Source organism: Carlito syrichta, unplaced genomic scaffold (genome assembly GCF_000164805.1).
Source record: "Carlito syrichta isolate Samal-C Ts95f unplaced genomic scaffold, Tarsius_syrichta-2.0.1 Scaffold288392, whole genome shotgun sequence".
NCBI lineage: Eukaryota > Metazoa > Chordata > Mammalia > Primates > Tarsiidae > Carlito > Carlito syrichta.
The window spans coordinates 41,251-55,530 of record NW_007232488.1 but is presented as its reverse complement, the minus strand read 5'-3'; the positions used below and the strand labels follow the sequence as shown (position 1 = coordinate 55,530).

At 49.0% G+C, this 14,280-nt stretch overlaps 1 protein-coding gene across 1 annotated transcript in view; it reads left to right on the top strand.

Moving 5' to 3' along the window:
* The window catches only part of NHSL2 (NHS like 2), a 13,667-nt gene extending 591 nt beyond the window's left edge, over positions 1–13,076 (top strand). The window contains exons 2-8 of the mRNA XM_008053715.1: positions 52–207; positions 2,355–2,482; positions 2,765–2,960; positions 5,720–5,851; positions 7,414–9,741; positions 11,355–11,487; positions 12,566–13,076. Coding sequence (XP_008051906.1) covers positions 52–207; positions 2,355–2,482; positions 2,765–2,960; positions 5,720–5,851; positions 7,414–9,741; positions 11,355–11,487; positions 12,566–12,887 — 3,395 coding nt within the window. The 3' untranslated portion in view covers positions 12,888–13,076. The remainder of the gene's footprint in view (positions 1–51; positions 208–2,354; positions 2,483–2,764; positions 2,961–5,719; positions 5,852–7,413; positions 9,742–11,354; positions 11,488–12,565) is intronic.
* The last annotated feature ends 1,204 nt before the right edge of the window (positions 13,077–14,280 follow it).

Below are 14,280 nucleotides of genomic sequence, written 5' to 3'. Positions count from 1 at the left end.
GCCGCTCCCCCCAGCTCGGCTGCGCTTCTCACTGACTCTCTCCTTCCCTAGCTGCAGCTAACTCGGGTCGGGAAAATGCGACAGCGACTGCCCACTCGAGGTCGTCATGGCGACAGCCAGTGAACGTGTTCCTCTCCTCGGGCAGGCCCCCGAGTGTAGAGGAGCTGCTTCGCGAGGCGCAGCTCAATCTCCAGAGCCTGTTGCAAGGTACCGAGAGGGAGGGGGGCTGCGGCCGGAGCCTGGAGGCGAGATGCAAAGCGGCAGGAGGGAGGCAAAGAAGAAAGAGGACAGGAACCAGCTAGAGGAAAAGAGAACAGTTTAAAACCTATCGACAAACAATGCACACATTTTCCATCTTTCACCTTTCAGACTAATGCTACTAAAAGAGTCTATTTCCAGGGCTGTCTCCCCCTACCCCCATTTGTCAGCTCAGTAGTTTATAGGGGAACAAGGACAGAAGCTGAGGCAAGCTAGTGGGTAAGGCCATTCACAGAGTGCTGATTGGAGCATTCCCACAATGTGGGCCCACATTCCCTCCAGCCCTCCTCTTGCCTCATCACCCATGCCCTTGGAATCCTGGCATGGAAGACAAAGGGTCTGCAGGGTCTCCCACTCAGCTTCACTCACTCTGCTCTTACAATAACCTTGTCCACCTGCCTCCTGGCTATCTACTGCCTCAGCAAAGTAAGCCCAATACGCAGCACCCACAGGTCACCTATTTTGTCCTCTTAACCAGACTGAGCTTCTCAACGTAAAGAATCACATCTCTTACTGCCCTTGGGTTTCCAGAAGCATCTGTCAGGGGTAGATCACCCAAGAAGTGTTCAGTGGATGTTAAATGTTAAAAGAGGTCTTGTCAGTTCTTGTTTCTCTATACCAACGAAGGTTAACTCTAATGGAGAATACAAAACTGCCAGTGGGCCACCAACGGGACAACAGTCATAATTTCCACCTCCCTGCTATGGCAGTGGTGACTTTAGAGAGGCACAATACCAAGGAACACCGTGGGCCTTGTGTTCAGGTAACAGAGGAGCTGCCAGGCAGGAAAAGAGTCAGTGTGCTTTGTTCTACTACCATAGCAGAATTAGGCCCCGTGGGTGGAAACCTAGCAGGAGGCAAATTTCACCTCCAGATAAAGAAGAACTTCTCTTACATGCCTGAAAGCCCCAACTGTCCATGGAAGGAATGAGCTGCCTTGTGTAGGGAGGGAGCTCCTCTTCCGTGCAAGTGTGTACGCTGAAGCCAAAGAAGCACCTAGAAAGACTGTTGAGGAGGGAGTCTGGGCACAGAATGGGGTGTTGGACCAAAGAACCCCAAGAGCAACTCCAAGTTTCTAGTTCTAAAAGTCTGTTCAAATGTACATACAGCATGAAATGTTCATTCTTTATTCTCACTTTCTTCATTTACTCATCGAAGTCATCACTTCAGTAAAACCCATTCAAATCTTGTGCATCCTTCTTCTCCGATGATGCCCCTGAACTTGTCCCTCTTCTGTGCTGCTGCCTCCTCCTTCCATCTCCTTCACATTAGCCCTCTAGACCTGATCCTACCAACAGTGGGTGTAGGGAACCAGGCCCACAAAAGTTCAAATAAGAGTTCTTGGCAGAGCTGGGCTCAGTGGCTCAGCCTGTAATCCCGCGCCTTTGGGAGGCTGAGGTGAGTGGATTGCCTGAGCCCGTGGGTTCGAGACCCACCTGGGCAGCGAGACCTCATCTCTACAATAAATCAAAAATTCAGCCGGGCGTGGTAGCGCGTGCCTGTAATTCCGGCTACTTGGAAGGCTGAGGCGGAAGGATCGCTGAAGCCCAGCAGGTGGAGGCTGCGGTGGCTGGGAGCGGCCACTGCACTCCAGTCTGGGCCACAGAGTGAGACTCCAACTCAAAAAATAAAAAAAGAGTTCTTGACATTCAAGAGAGAACTCCAGATTGGACTTCTCAGTACAAAGCTCTTCTTGCTTCACACAGGTCATTCCTTGGTAGGGTTGCAGGAAACCTGAAGGTCTGCAGGACCTCAAAGAGAGAACCTTGCAGTCTAAAATAGCAAAAGGTACCTGCATCCTTAGCCTCTTCTCCTAGTTGAGCACTTAAGGCGAGGATCATTGAGATGAAGGCTTGGTTCCCAAATCAACACAGCTTGAATGTATTGACTTTCTTTTCTCCTCGGCCCTCATGGTCCTGGGAAACAGGCACTTTTCCATTTCCGAATCCAGTGACTCAGGCGCTGGGGAACTAGCCTAAAGAAACAATACAAGTCAGGCCTGGCAGTTAGAGCAGGAGCCGTGGCTCATGGTCCTCCCCCAGTCCAGTGCTCGGCTGTGGCCTCCTAGAGTGTGTCTCCACTGTGCTATTTTTCAGAAGAATATGAGGAACAGTACTCGGAGGCCAGACTTCTGGGGCAGACCTTCCGCTCTTCTGATGAGGCCCCTGAGCCCATCCCCAGCCCAAGGCCCCAGTCTGCCAGGCGCCTGGAGTTTGTACTGATGGTGAGTTGCCTCTTCCCCCTACCTGGGAGAGCCAGCGTGCACCCACTGACAAGACCTTGAGCCGCTTAAGTTACCCACTGGAAGCTGCTGCTCACCAGCAGAGCTATCCTGCAGCCCTACCAGGATGGGCCCTGCAGAGCAGATACCTGGCCTGGCAGTCTGTCTGTGCTTTCCTGCCTCCCAGATGAAGCCTCCAACCACCTTGCCTAAACAGCCATCCTGTGGCCACTGGCTCATTGCCAGGCGAGAGCACACCCTTTCCATCACCTTCTTTCCCAACAGCCTACAAAACAACAACTGAGCGAGGATGAAACTACTACCCAGGGTGTGAGGGCCCCTGAGGCCTCCCTGAGCCTGTCTACCACAGCCGACAAGCAAACTGCCTGGAATAGCCCCTTCCCCCTGCCCATCCTAGAGGAGAAGCGGTGGCCTCAGCCTTGCTCCACACAATCTGACATTGTGCCCATCAACATCTCTGGTAGAGTTTCTTAGCACTCCCTCTGTCTGCTTTCCTCCGTGCCTCTACAGACCATCCTCTCTGATGCACTGGGGGTTGGGGAAGGGAGTGAGACTTTCTTTGCTATTGGCTCACCCTGCACTGTCACGGTCATTGCTCTAGCCAGGGAATGGAGGCATGCACAAGAGAGGGCTCTGGCTGCTCTTTCTTCACTCCCTCCTGGCACTGCCACCCTAACTGAAACCATTCAATAGCAAACAACATTTTCTTAACAGAAAACTCCAAAACTGTATGAACCTGTGTGCTCTTCAGAGTATACAAGAGGGGACCCCCCCACACACAGCTGGAATTTATTTATTAAAAATTGTGTATTTATTCTTACATGTTTAAACTTCAGTAACCTTCAAAGTACTTTCTCCATTTGATGCAATATAATTATCAAGATGCTTTTTCCGCTGTTCAAAAACAGTTTTTGAATTCGTCGATTTTGATGCCTTTTAGTGCTTCTGCCTTTTTTTATTTTTTTTTATTTTTTATTTTTTTGGTTTCATCTATTCCACATCAGCAAAACGCTTCCCTTTGAAGATTTTTTCATTTGGGGAAACAAAAGTCATTTTGGGTGAGATAGGGTGAGTAGGGAGGGTGAGGCACAGGGGTCATATTGTTTTTGGTCAAAAACTGCTGAATACTTAGCACGATGTGGGCAGGTGTGCTCATAAATCACCCATCATGAAATGGGCAAACACTTTGAAAGAATTTCCCCCCCCAAAATTCACTGGAGCCAAACACAGTCTCTTTCAACAACACTAGCTAGTGCACTGATGCCGATGGGTTTAGAAACTTACCTAGCAGGGAAAGCCTGTACTACAAGGGGCCTGCCTTCCAAAAACATAATTCCAGGTTTTTTGGGTCCCCCCTCATATATGGAAACTTAAAGATTGTGAGTTCAAGCCGGGCTCGGTGGCTCAGCCTGTAATCCCGCGCCTTTGGGAGGCTGAGGTGAGTGGATTGCCTGAGCCCATGGGTTCGACACCCGCCTGGGCAGCAAGACCTCACCTCTACAATAAATCAAAAAATCAGCCGGGCGTGGTAGCACATGCCTGTAATTCTGGCTACTTGGAAAGCTGAGGCGGAAGGATCGCCGGAGCCTAGCAGGTCGAGGCTGCGGTGGCCGGGAGCAGCCACTGCACTCCAGTCTGGGCGACAGAATGAGACTCCAACTCAAAAAAAAAAAAAGATTGTGAGTTCTGTTAGAGGTGGGGCAAGACAACTCTTGTGCTCAAAGCTGGATTTAGTGTACACTGATCGGAGCTGGAGGGGGAGAGTGGGGTTCAGAGTGCTGATGGTAAAAGGGGAGGGTCACACCTGGACACAGACCAAAGGCCTTGTGGCACTTTGACCAGTCACTAGGTCTTCCTGCCAGATGGGCCTCCTCAACTTATTTGGCAAGGTTTTTAAGAAGAGAAGTAGTAGAAGGATACTAAATCTAAAAAGACCAGAAAGGAACCCAGTATGACCTTGAGAGGGGAACATGATGTATGTAGCTCGGCTGGTTGATGCTCTGGGGGCATGTGGCACACTATACTATGCCCATTATAAATTCATGCTCCACACTTCATTGGCTAGAAATGAAAGAGGAGGAAGGCCAGTCATTGCAGAAGGAGATATAGGCCATTGACCTAATGAAACCAAGACCTCAGTAACCCAGGGATCAGAGGGATCCTTTGAGCAGCACCAGCCCATGCTATGCTGAAAACGTTGATGAAGATAATGAGGACAGTTCTGGGCACATGTGTGATGCTCCCTGGATGGAGGGTCCTTCACTGCCACTGGCATCGTCTCGGGCGATCAGAGGCAGGAAATAGAGCCTATAGCCTAGGGAAACATACCAGGAGGAGTAAGGACTGAAGAAAAGAGACTCACATGGTGACATCAGGCACTGTGTCTAAACATCTATCTTACTCTCCACAAGGATGTCCCTGAGTTTTGCCCACAGAGCCACTTGCTGGGGTATGTGTATATGCATGTAGCCGGATGGCTGGGGGTAGGATCTGGCTAGCCAGCTGCTGAATGAGAAGCAGAGAGGAGAACCCCATGTCTCTCCCCACCACCTGTCTCGGCCTGACTCTGCTGCAGCCTTCTCCTGGGAGCCAAAGACTGATTCAGCACTTTATGAGAGGTAGAGCTTAATCACCATGCTGTGGCCCACTTTGGCAAAATGTGACCAGGTGGCTATAGAACAGGATGTCAGGCAACTTCCTGGGTGGTGGGGGAGAGTGGGGCAGCTGTTTGGAGACGCTGGCCTTACCTGGCCTATATAAAGGCTTTCACTGAGAAAATATCATAGCTAGGCAACATCTAGTCTCAACCCATTGCTCTGCACCAGTGGTTCTCACCCCTGGCTGTCCATCTAAATAATCACCTGGAGACTTCTGGAAAGGCTTCTACCTGGGCCCTACTCCCACAGATGTACGCGTTCTGGGGTAGGGCCCAGGTATTGGAGTTTCAAAAGCTACCTAGTTTATTTCAATCTATATGCAGGGTTGAAAAACCACTGCCCCAGTCCACCTAAGACTTACAGATGACCTGGGTGCAGCCTGTGAAAGCCAGCATATGTGCCCAGGGCCAAACTGGGAGGAATAGGGAGAAGTGCTGCCTGCCTGGGATGCTATTCATGCTCATCACTCCTGCCATCATCCCTTCTCTCTACCTCAGGCCAATTTCCACTGTGCTTTAAACAGAAATGAGGATGTACCCAAGTGTCTTTATTTTGGCTACAGGGCAGCAGTTTGATAAACTCGCAAGTTTGCGACATTCGTTGTTTAACACAGAGACAGCCGTGAACCCAAAGTCTACTCTGAGGCGGAGGCGGACCATTATTGGATTCTCTAACTTTTCCCAGCGAGACCAAGGTGACCCCATCACAGCTGATCTTCCAGACCCTTCCCCTTGCCCATTCCCACCAATCCTGCCAGCAGGTGGTATTGTGGTGTTGGGGAACAAGAATAATTCAGTGGGGGAGGGGACGTTGGATATCCTGAAAAAGCCAGTGTAATGAAAAATAGCCAAGGGCTTTTTGTCAAGGGTGGCAACTAAATATGGAGAGTAGGTGTCCTGGGCTAATAAATTCATTACAGTATTATTTCCAATTATAAATGTCATGTAACCATATATACCAAATTTAGGCAAATAGATAAGGATGGGAAAATCCTCGCTAAAGCCACCATCTTTTTTTTTTTTTTTTTTTTGAGTTGGAGTCTCACTCTGTCGCCCAGACTGGAGTGCAGTGGCCTCTCCCGGCCACCGCAGCCTTGACCAGCTGGGCTCTGGCGATCCTTCCCCCTCAGCCTTCCGAGTAGCTGGAATTACAGGCGTGCGCTACCACGCCCAGCTAACTTTTTGATTTATTGTAGAGATGAGGTCTTGCCAAATTGCCCAGGCTGGTCTCGAACCCTCGGGCTCAGGCAATCCACTCACCTCAGCCTCCCAAGGTATGGGATTACAGGCTGAGCCACCGAGCCCGGCTTAAAGCCACCATCTTAACAGAACCATTACTACCATTAAATGAATGTTAACCACAAAGCACAGACCAGGGAGATACCAATGGATCTTACTAACCAGGGAGGCCTTGGCTAAATTACATAACCTCTCTGAGTCTCAGTTTCTTCATCTATAAATTGGGAATCATGATACTGACCTGGGAGAGTTATTGTGAGGATTTGTGTTATTGTGTGTAATTTGCCTACCATGTGCTTGGTACAGTCGGAGTTCAACAGATGGTGGCTGTTATTATAAATTATCATAGCAGTAGTAGTAGTAGTAATAATAATGACATAAAAATAACAATTGGTTGTATTTGTGAACAAAGCTTGAGGTATTTGCAGCATCTGAACAGTTTCCTCACATCTGTAGGTCATCCTCAGTCTCATGTTGCAAAGCCTAAAAGTGCCAAAATGCAACCAGACTCTTTTTTTAGGCTGGTCTCGAACTCCTGGGCTCAGGCAGTCCTCCTGCCTCAGCCTCCCAAAGTGCTGAGATTATAGGCTCTTAACTTTCCAGCTTGGGCATACTCCAGAGTCACTGCTAGAGCTGAAAGTCACACAGTGCAGTACTTAATTCAAAAGCCTTTGCTCTCATCTCTGGATGAATGAATGCTGAGGTCTGTGATGGTTTTATGAGCCTAGGGTGAAAGTATGGGGAAACCCCAAGGTAGTTCCACATAACACTTTGGCTCAAAGCTGGAAAGTCTTTGGCAGCCATCTGGACAATTCAAGGGCACCGTATGACTCACTTTGGGGTGATGGGCAAGGGCCCAACTTTCTCAGCCTCCTCATCCATGGAAAGGAAGAACCAAGGAATTCTGACCAAGCTGTTGGCAAATGCTTCTTGGCAAAAAAGTTGGTGCTCCCGTCTCAAAATAGCTGATGAGGGATCCCTTGCTGCAGCACTAATGTTCTGTGTTTACTTTCTTCAGGTCACAGCAACAGCTCAACAGGCAGTGTGGCCCACTCTACCACCTCCAACATCAGACCCAGTCACTCAGTTCCGGATAGTGTTCATGGAAGAGTTGCAGTTGGTCAGGAAGCTCGGTTCCCAAGTCTTACCTCGCCAGTACTGAGACCTTCTTCTAGTGAGCTGGAAGAACTTCACCAGGGACAAGGTAGCCCAAACCCTCCTGGCATGGAGGGCATGGGAATGGTGTACAGCGTCCCCAGTTCTTGCAATGGACCAACAGAATCGACCTTTTCCACTTCCTGGAAGGGAGATACTTTTACCTACATGACTCCAAGTGCCACCAGCCAGAGCAATCAAGTCAGTGAAAATGGAAAAAATCCTTCCTCTGGGAATTCTTGGGTCTCTCTGAACACACTCCCACCTCTGGTTCCTAAGGAGGCTGCTACGCTCTGTGTTGCTCATGATAGCCCAGCAGGCTGCAGTGGGCTAGCTGGCTACTCTGAGCACCCTATTCAGCGAAGGCACCTACTGGAAAGACCCTCCAAGATTGGCCTTCTGACCAGTGGTACCTCAAGGCTGGAGACAGGCCCAGGTGGGGCCAGCAGATTCCGGGAGCGGTCACTGTCTGTGCCCACAGACTCCGGCACCACAGATATGGACGATGATGAGGAGCAGAAGGCCAGTGAGGCCTGTGCCCTGCCTTATGCCAGTACAAGCTCTGAGGGCAGTAACAGTGCCGACAACATCACCTCTCTTAATGCCCAGCAGGAGGCCCAGCACAGAAGGCAGAGATCCAAGAGTATCTCACTCAAGAAGGCCAAAAAGAAGCCTTCCCCACCAATGCGCAGTGTCTCACTGGTCAAAGATGAGCCAGGCCTCCTGTCAGAAGGTGGGTCAGTTCTGCCCAGGGACCAGAGGCCCAGGAGCCTTTGCCTCTCCTTGGAACACCAAGGACATCACTCGTCCCATCCAGATGCTCAGGGTCACCCAGCTGTGCCAAACCTCAAAGATCCAGAAGGTACACAATTTTCCCACCACTGGTATCTTACTGACTGGAAGTCTGGTGACACTTACCAATCTTTGTCCAGCTCCAGCACTGCCACTGGCACCACAGTCATTGAGTGCACCCAAGTTGAGGGCAGCTCAGAGTCTCTTGCCTCCCCTTCCACCTCCAGAGCCACTACACCCTCCCAACTCTCTATCGAGGTGGAGGCTAGGGAAGTATCCTCCCCAGGAAGGCCCACCGGACTGATGTCACCCTCCAGTGGCTACTCCAGCCAGTCAGAGACACCAACACCCACTGTTTCCATGTCCTTGACCCTGAGCCACTTACCCCCTCCAAGTGGCAGTGGCCGGGTACGTCCAGTGGTACCTGAGAGGAAGTCATCACTACCGCCAACATCACCAATGGAGAAATTTGCCAAGTCACGGCTATCATTTGACCTACCACTGAGCTCTTCAGCCACCTTGGATCTGTCTGGGATGAGTATCTCCATCCGAAGCAAAGCCAAAGTGAGCCGGCATCACTCAGATACAAATTTTGGGGCCAAACTGGCCCAGAAAACTAGTCCCAACCAGCCAATCATGCCCATGGTTACTCAGTCCGACCTACGTTCTGTTCGCCTGAGGTCAGTCAGCAAGTCTGAGCCAGAAGATGACATTGAGAGCCCTGACTATGCTGAGGAACCCAGAGCAGAAGTCTTCACTCTGCCAGAGAGAAAGATGAAACCTCCTGTAGCTGAGAAGCCTCCGCTGGCCCGAAGGCCCCCAAGCTTGGTCCACAAGCCACAATCTGTTCCTGAGGAGTATGCACTAACTTCGCCTACCTTGTCTATGGCCCCCAAGAGCTCAATTCAACACATGAGACCACTCCCTCAAGATAGCTACACAGTGGTGCGGAAACCAAAGTCCTCCAGCTTTCCCGATGGCAGAAGCCCAAGGGAGTCAACAGCACCCTCATCTCTTGTTTTTATGCCTTTTGCCAGTTCCTCTGGTGCTTTCTTCTCAGGAACACAGAAGCCTCCCCAGGGAAGTATGGAGGACGAGGTCCCCAAGGTGAGAGCTCTGCCTGAAAGAATTAGTTTCCAGAATCAGGAAGAAGCAGAGAAAAAGAAAGGCAAGATTCCACCTCCTGTACCAAAAAAGCCCAGTGTGCTGTGTCTGCCTCTCACCTCCCCCACAGCTCAAATGGAGGCCCATGTGACAGAACCAAGGCTGCCTCTCAGCCCCATCATCACCCTAGAGGAAGAAGCCAAGTGTCCTCCCACTGGCGATGACCTGCAATCACGTGGTAGAAGGACAACTTCAACTCTGCAGGCTGACAGTGAAAAGGAGGCAAGCCCTCCGGGTTAGTAAACTGTCCGCTGGTCTTTTCCTTCTGTTTCAGGAGAGATGAGGGTGAGATGGAGTGCCAGAGACAGAAGTGAATGCCCCAGAATACTTATCCTGATCCCAAGTCAGTAGCAAGCACTTCTTGAGGGTTCGGGTTACTCTGAATAGGAAGCACGGATCCGCCTGACTGCTCTTGGGATCAAGACTGACCAGGAGCAGATCTCCAAGGACTGGGTTGGGCTAATCTACCCTCGAACCCCTAGTCCTGAGATAATGAAATCAAACTAGGTCCAAGCACCCTAGACCTTCAGGATCCTATCTACCTAGTCAGGCATACATCCTGGGCTCTAGGAACTACTTCTCCACCTCGCTGTATAGTATTTTTCATTAGCTGCACAGAATTTAGTTCCCTGCATGGGTCTTAGTTTCCTCCAGACTGAGTTCAAGTGCTGTGGCAGGCTTGGAGGCTTCTGAAACAATGGAATATGTTACCACCAGCAGCCTTTCTTGTGCCTTCCAGAGGAAAGGAAGCTCAGTTTCTTGGGTGGTTTGAGGCTAGCTTTTCCTGGAACCATAAACTAGGCTGATTAATGTTTCTTATCTTTTCCTCTTTTTGTTTTAATTGTGGTAAAATACACAAAACATAACATTTACCATCTTAACTATTTTCAAGTGTGCTGTTCATTAGTGTTAAATAGTTACACATTGCTGAGCAACCAGCCTCCAGAACTTTCATCTTGCAAAACGGAAACTCTATACCCAATAAACAATAACTCCCCTCCCCCCATCCCCCCAATTCCTCCCTGGCAACCACTGCTTTCTGCTTTCTGGCTCTATGACTAGTCTAGATATTTCACATATGTGGAATCATATAGTACTTGCCCTTTTGTGACTGACCTATTTCACTTAACGTTCTCTTAATGTTCACTTAATGTTTCACTTAATGTTCGCAAGGTTTGTTCATGTTTCCCATCCCTTTCTGAACTCTCAATACCAAACATCAAAACTCATGACCTTCTATAAGCTGATTTAGACTTTCAATATATGTCAGTCATAATGAAAACAAACAAACAAATAAATCAAAGCCACCAGTGATTACAGAATATGCTTCCTCAGACTTCACCAGGCTCTCTTTGAGATTCAGATAGTCTCACTCTCGTCCACTGGGTGAGTCATTACTTAGATCACTCTCAGCTCCTGGATTTTTAAAAATTATATACCACGTTTAAAACAAGAGAATGGGGCAAGCGTGGTAGCTCATGCCTGTAGTCCCAGCACTTTGGAAGGCTGAAGCAGGAGGATCACTTGAGGCCAGGATTCAAGACCAGCCTGGGCAACATAGCAAGACACTGACTCTTAAAAAAAGCAAAGGGATGTTCGGGACACCTGTTGTAGTGAAAAAGGCATGAGAGAACAGGGGCTCAGGCCAGTCCTCTCTGCTCACTCCACCTTGGGCAAATCATTAAGCTTCTGAACTTCATGTTCCTCCTCTGCAAAATGGAGATATTAAAAATCTCTGCCCAGCTGCCCTTTCAGAGTTGCTTTAAACATCAAATGAAATAACACATGAGAACGTGCTATATCCTGTCTATTGTGGTCAAAGTCATTCCTTTTGGTTCTTATACCTAGGGAGTTCTGTGGAAACAAGCACCGAAGAAAAAAGTTTAATCAGTGATAAAACAGCTGAATGGATTGCGGAGGATGATGATGATGTGTTTGTGGCTTCACGCACAACTGAAGATTTGTTTACTGTGATACACAGGTCTGGACCAATTTCCTTAATTCTAATTGCAATTGTCTTCCTTTTTTCTACTTAAAGAAAAACTGCAGTCATTAGAATTGCAACTGGAGACTCAGTTCAGATACTTGTATAAGTGAATGCAGCCCAGGACCTCACATCTTAAATTCACTGATATGGTTGGGTGAAGTGGAGGAGGGGAGGGAAGAGGAGGACCAGGTGCCTTGTTGGGGGGGGGCTCGTCTCCTAGCAACCGCTTGGCCTATTGTGGCTCCATCTGCTCTCTCACAGCTCTGCCTACAGTCAGACATTTAACCCTTCATAGAATTCCTTGTACCAAAAAATTGCATAAAGAGATGAAGTGAGCCGGGCTTGGTGGCTCAGCCTGAAATCCCGCTCCTTGGGAGGCCGAAGTGAGTGGATTGCCTGAGCCCGCGGGTTCGAGACCCACCTGGGCAACTTGGCACGACCGCATCTCTACAATAAATCAAAAATCAGCCGGGCGTGGTAGCGCGCGCCTGTAGTTCCAGCTACTTGGAAGGCTGAGGCAGAAGGATCGCCAGAGCCCAGCAGGTCGAGGCTGCGGTGGCCGGGAGCGGCCACTGCACTCCAGTCTGGGCGACGGAGTGAGACTCCAACTCAAAAAAAAAAAAGAGATGAAGTGGAGCACCAGGCAGCATATCAAAGCAGTATCTTAGGTGGGGGGAGGGTTGCAGATGAGGACCCAGTTATTGAGCAGGGCCACAAGGCAGGGGTTCCAAGACAAGACAACTGGAAAGAGCCCCTTAGTATAGCTGGAGCATCAGTTCAGAACAAGGTTAGTCCCAAGCTGTCTTGATTCAGTCACTGAGCTACTACCTTTGACTCCTGAAATTCGTCCTTGACCCCAGAACCCAGGTAGGACTGAGCCTGCAGGCTCAGGCCAAGTGACTCCAGCTGTGGACAATGAAAGGCATGTGGGGACAGGGAACCTAACGAGGGGCTCTGAGGACTTGAAGATGAGAAAGTGGGCAATACAACTGCTTGTAAGGCTGCTACATGGATGTTTTCAGATCATGTCTGTTGCATGAACTCAACTCAAATCAAACGTTCTCTTATTTAGGTCCAAAAGGAAGCTGCTTGGCTGGAAGGAGCCTGGTGAGGCTTTTGTGGGTGGCAGACCAAGCTCCCACTCACCAATAAAGAACACAGCTGAATATCCAGTCAGTGAATCTGCTGCTGCCACAGGGTCAGGCAGCAGTACCAACCTAGATGCCGGCAGAAATGATGATTTCAAAGCCTTGCTACAGAAGAAGGGAAGTAAGGCAACCCCAAGGTCCCGCCCCTCAGCAGCCGAACTGCTGAAGACCACTAACCCACTGGCTCGGAGAATTATTGCACAATTTTCAAAAGACTATGAAACCACTGATGACCCCAGTACCTAAGCCCTGGGTTCAGCAAGCAGGGTTTACTTTTAAACTTGAGTAGAGAAGGGGGAAGAGAAAGGGTTTTTAAAAGGAACTGTGGGAATAACAACAGAGCCTACATTTCTTTCACATTAACTCACACTCTGGACAGCAGGAAAGAGGCCTCTTCATCTAGAGCTAAAATCATCAGGCACGTAGTCATCTTTAGACATCTTACATTTTTATACTTACAAGCTTGCCATGACTGACTACTGAGTTTCTTCTTATTTCTCCCCCCAACCCGGCCCCCATGGTGTGTACTAACGAAGAAGAAATTCTCAGATGCCAGGGCACGTGTGCCGTCTTTCAGTCAATGACCCAGCTGCTCCTTCCCTGGCTCCTGTCGCTGAGGGGTGCAGTGTAAGAGCAGATTGAGGGCTGCCAGACCTGGGGGGCATAAAATGCCGCTGCTCTGTTCGCTTTCCTGGGGAGGCCCTGACAGCCCTGTATGCATATACAGAAAGACTCTGATGCCCCTTCAACCGCAGTTTAACATTCCCCTGCACTCCTGAGTGGTTTGCAAGTGTGCACTTATTTCAACATGGGGTTGATTGGATGGCTTTTGTGGTGCAAAATATGAATGTGACTCTGTCCTGATATTTCCTGACGTTTTCAGTTTGATTGTCTACACGGAGATCAGGGTGATGAGTTTTAAACATATAGATTTCCCACACACACACCACCACCACTAGCTAGAAAAGGCCAGGACTGGGTTGCTTTGGATGAACCAAGCTCAGCCAACAAACAAGACAGCAATTTGTTCACTGAGTTCTTTCCAAGGTAACTCGCATGGGTGCCTTGAGATCCTTCAAGTGTCTGTCAGCAGCAATTGCCAGGATCTGTGCCCAGCTCATGCTGCATTCTAAGGACTCTCATTTTATTTGCATATAACTTTCACTGCAGGAAGTAATTAGCTGAAGGAACAGCATCATCAAAGGCTCAAGAAGAATAGAAAGTAAGTGCATCTTGCCCCTAACCATTCAATTGAGATTGTGATGTGAGGTGATTTGTGGTTTAAAAGGCAGCCTTGCAAGTTGCTATAGCCCATAACACACCAAAAAAAAAGGGGGCTACTTTTTATCATTTCAATTCTGCTGTTTGACCAACTTCAATTAACCTTGCTGGGGGCCAGTGTAAGAACTTGAAAGACCTCCAGAATGACCACTGCGACCCCCTCCTCCTCCGAAGTTTATAGGCACTAACTGTTCTTGACAGCTAAGTTTTCTAAGCAGTGGTTCATTTGATTTTTGTATACCTGATTTATGGGAGATGGAGAGTGGGGAAGACAAAGCATTGAACAAAGAAAACCTGCTGACCAATGATGGAACATTAAATGGCTTATCCCCAAGAGGCAAAAAGAAAAGTCAAATGC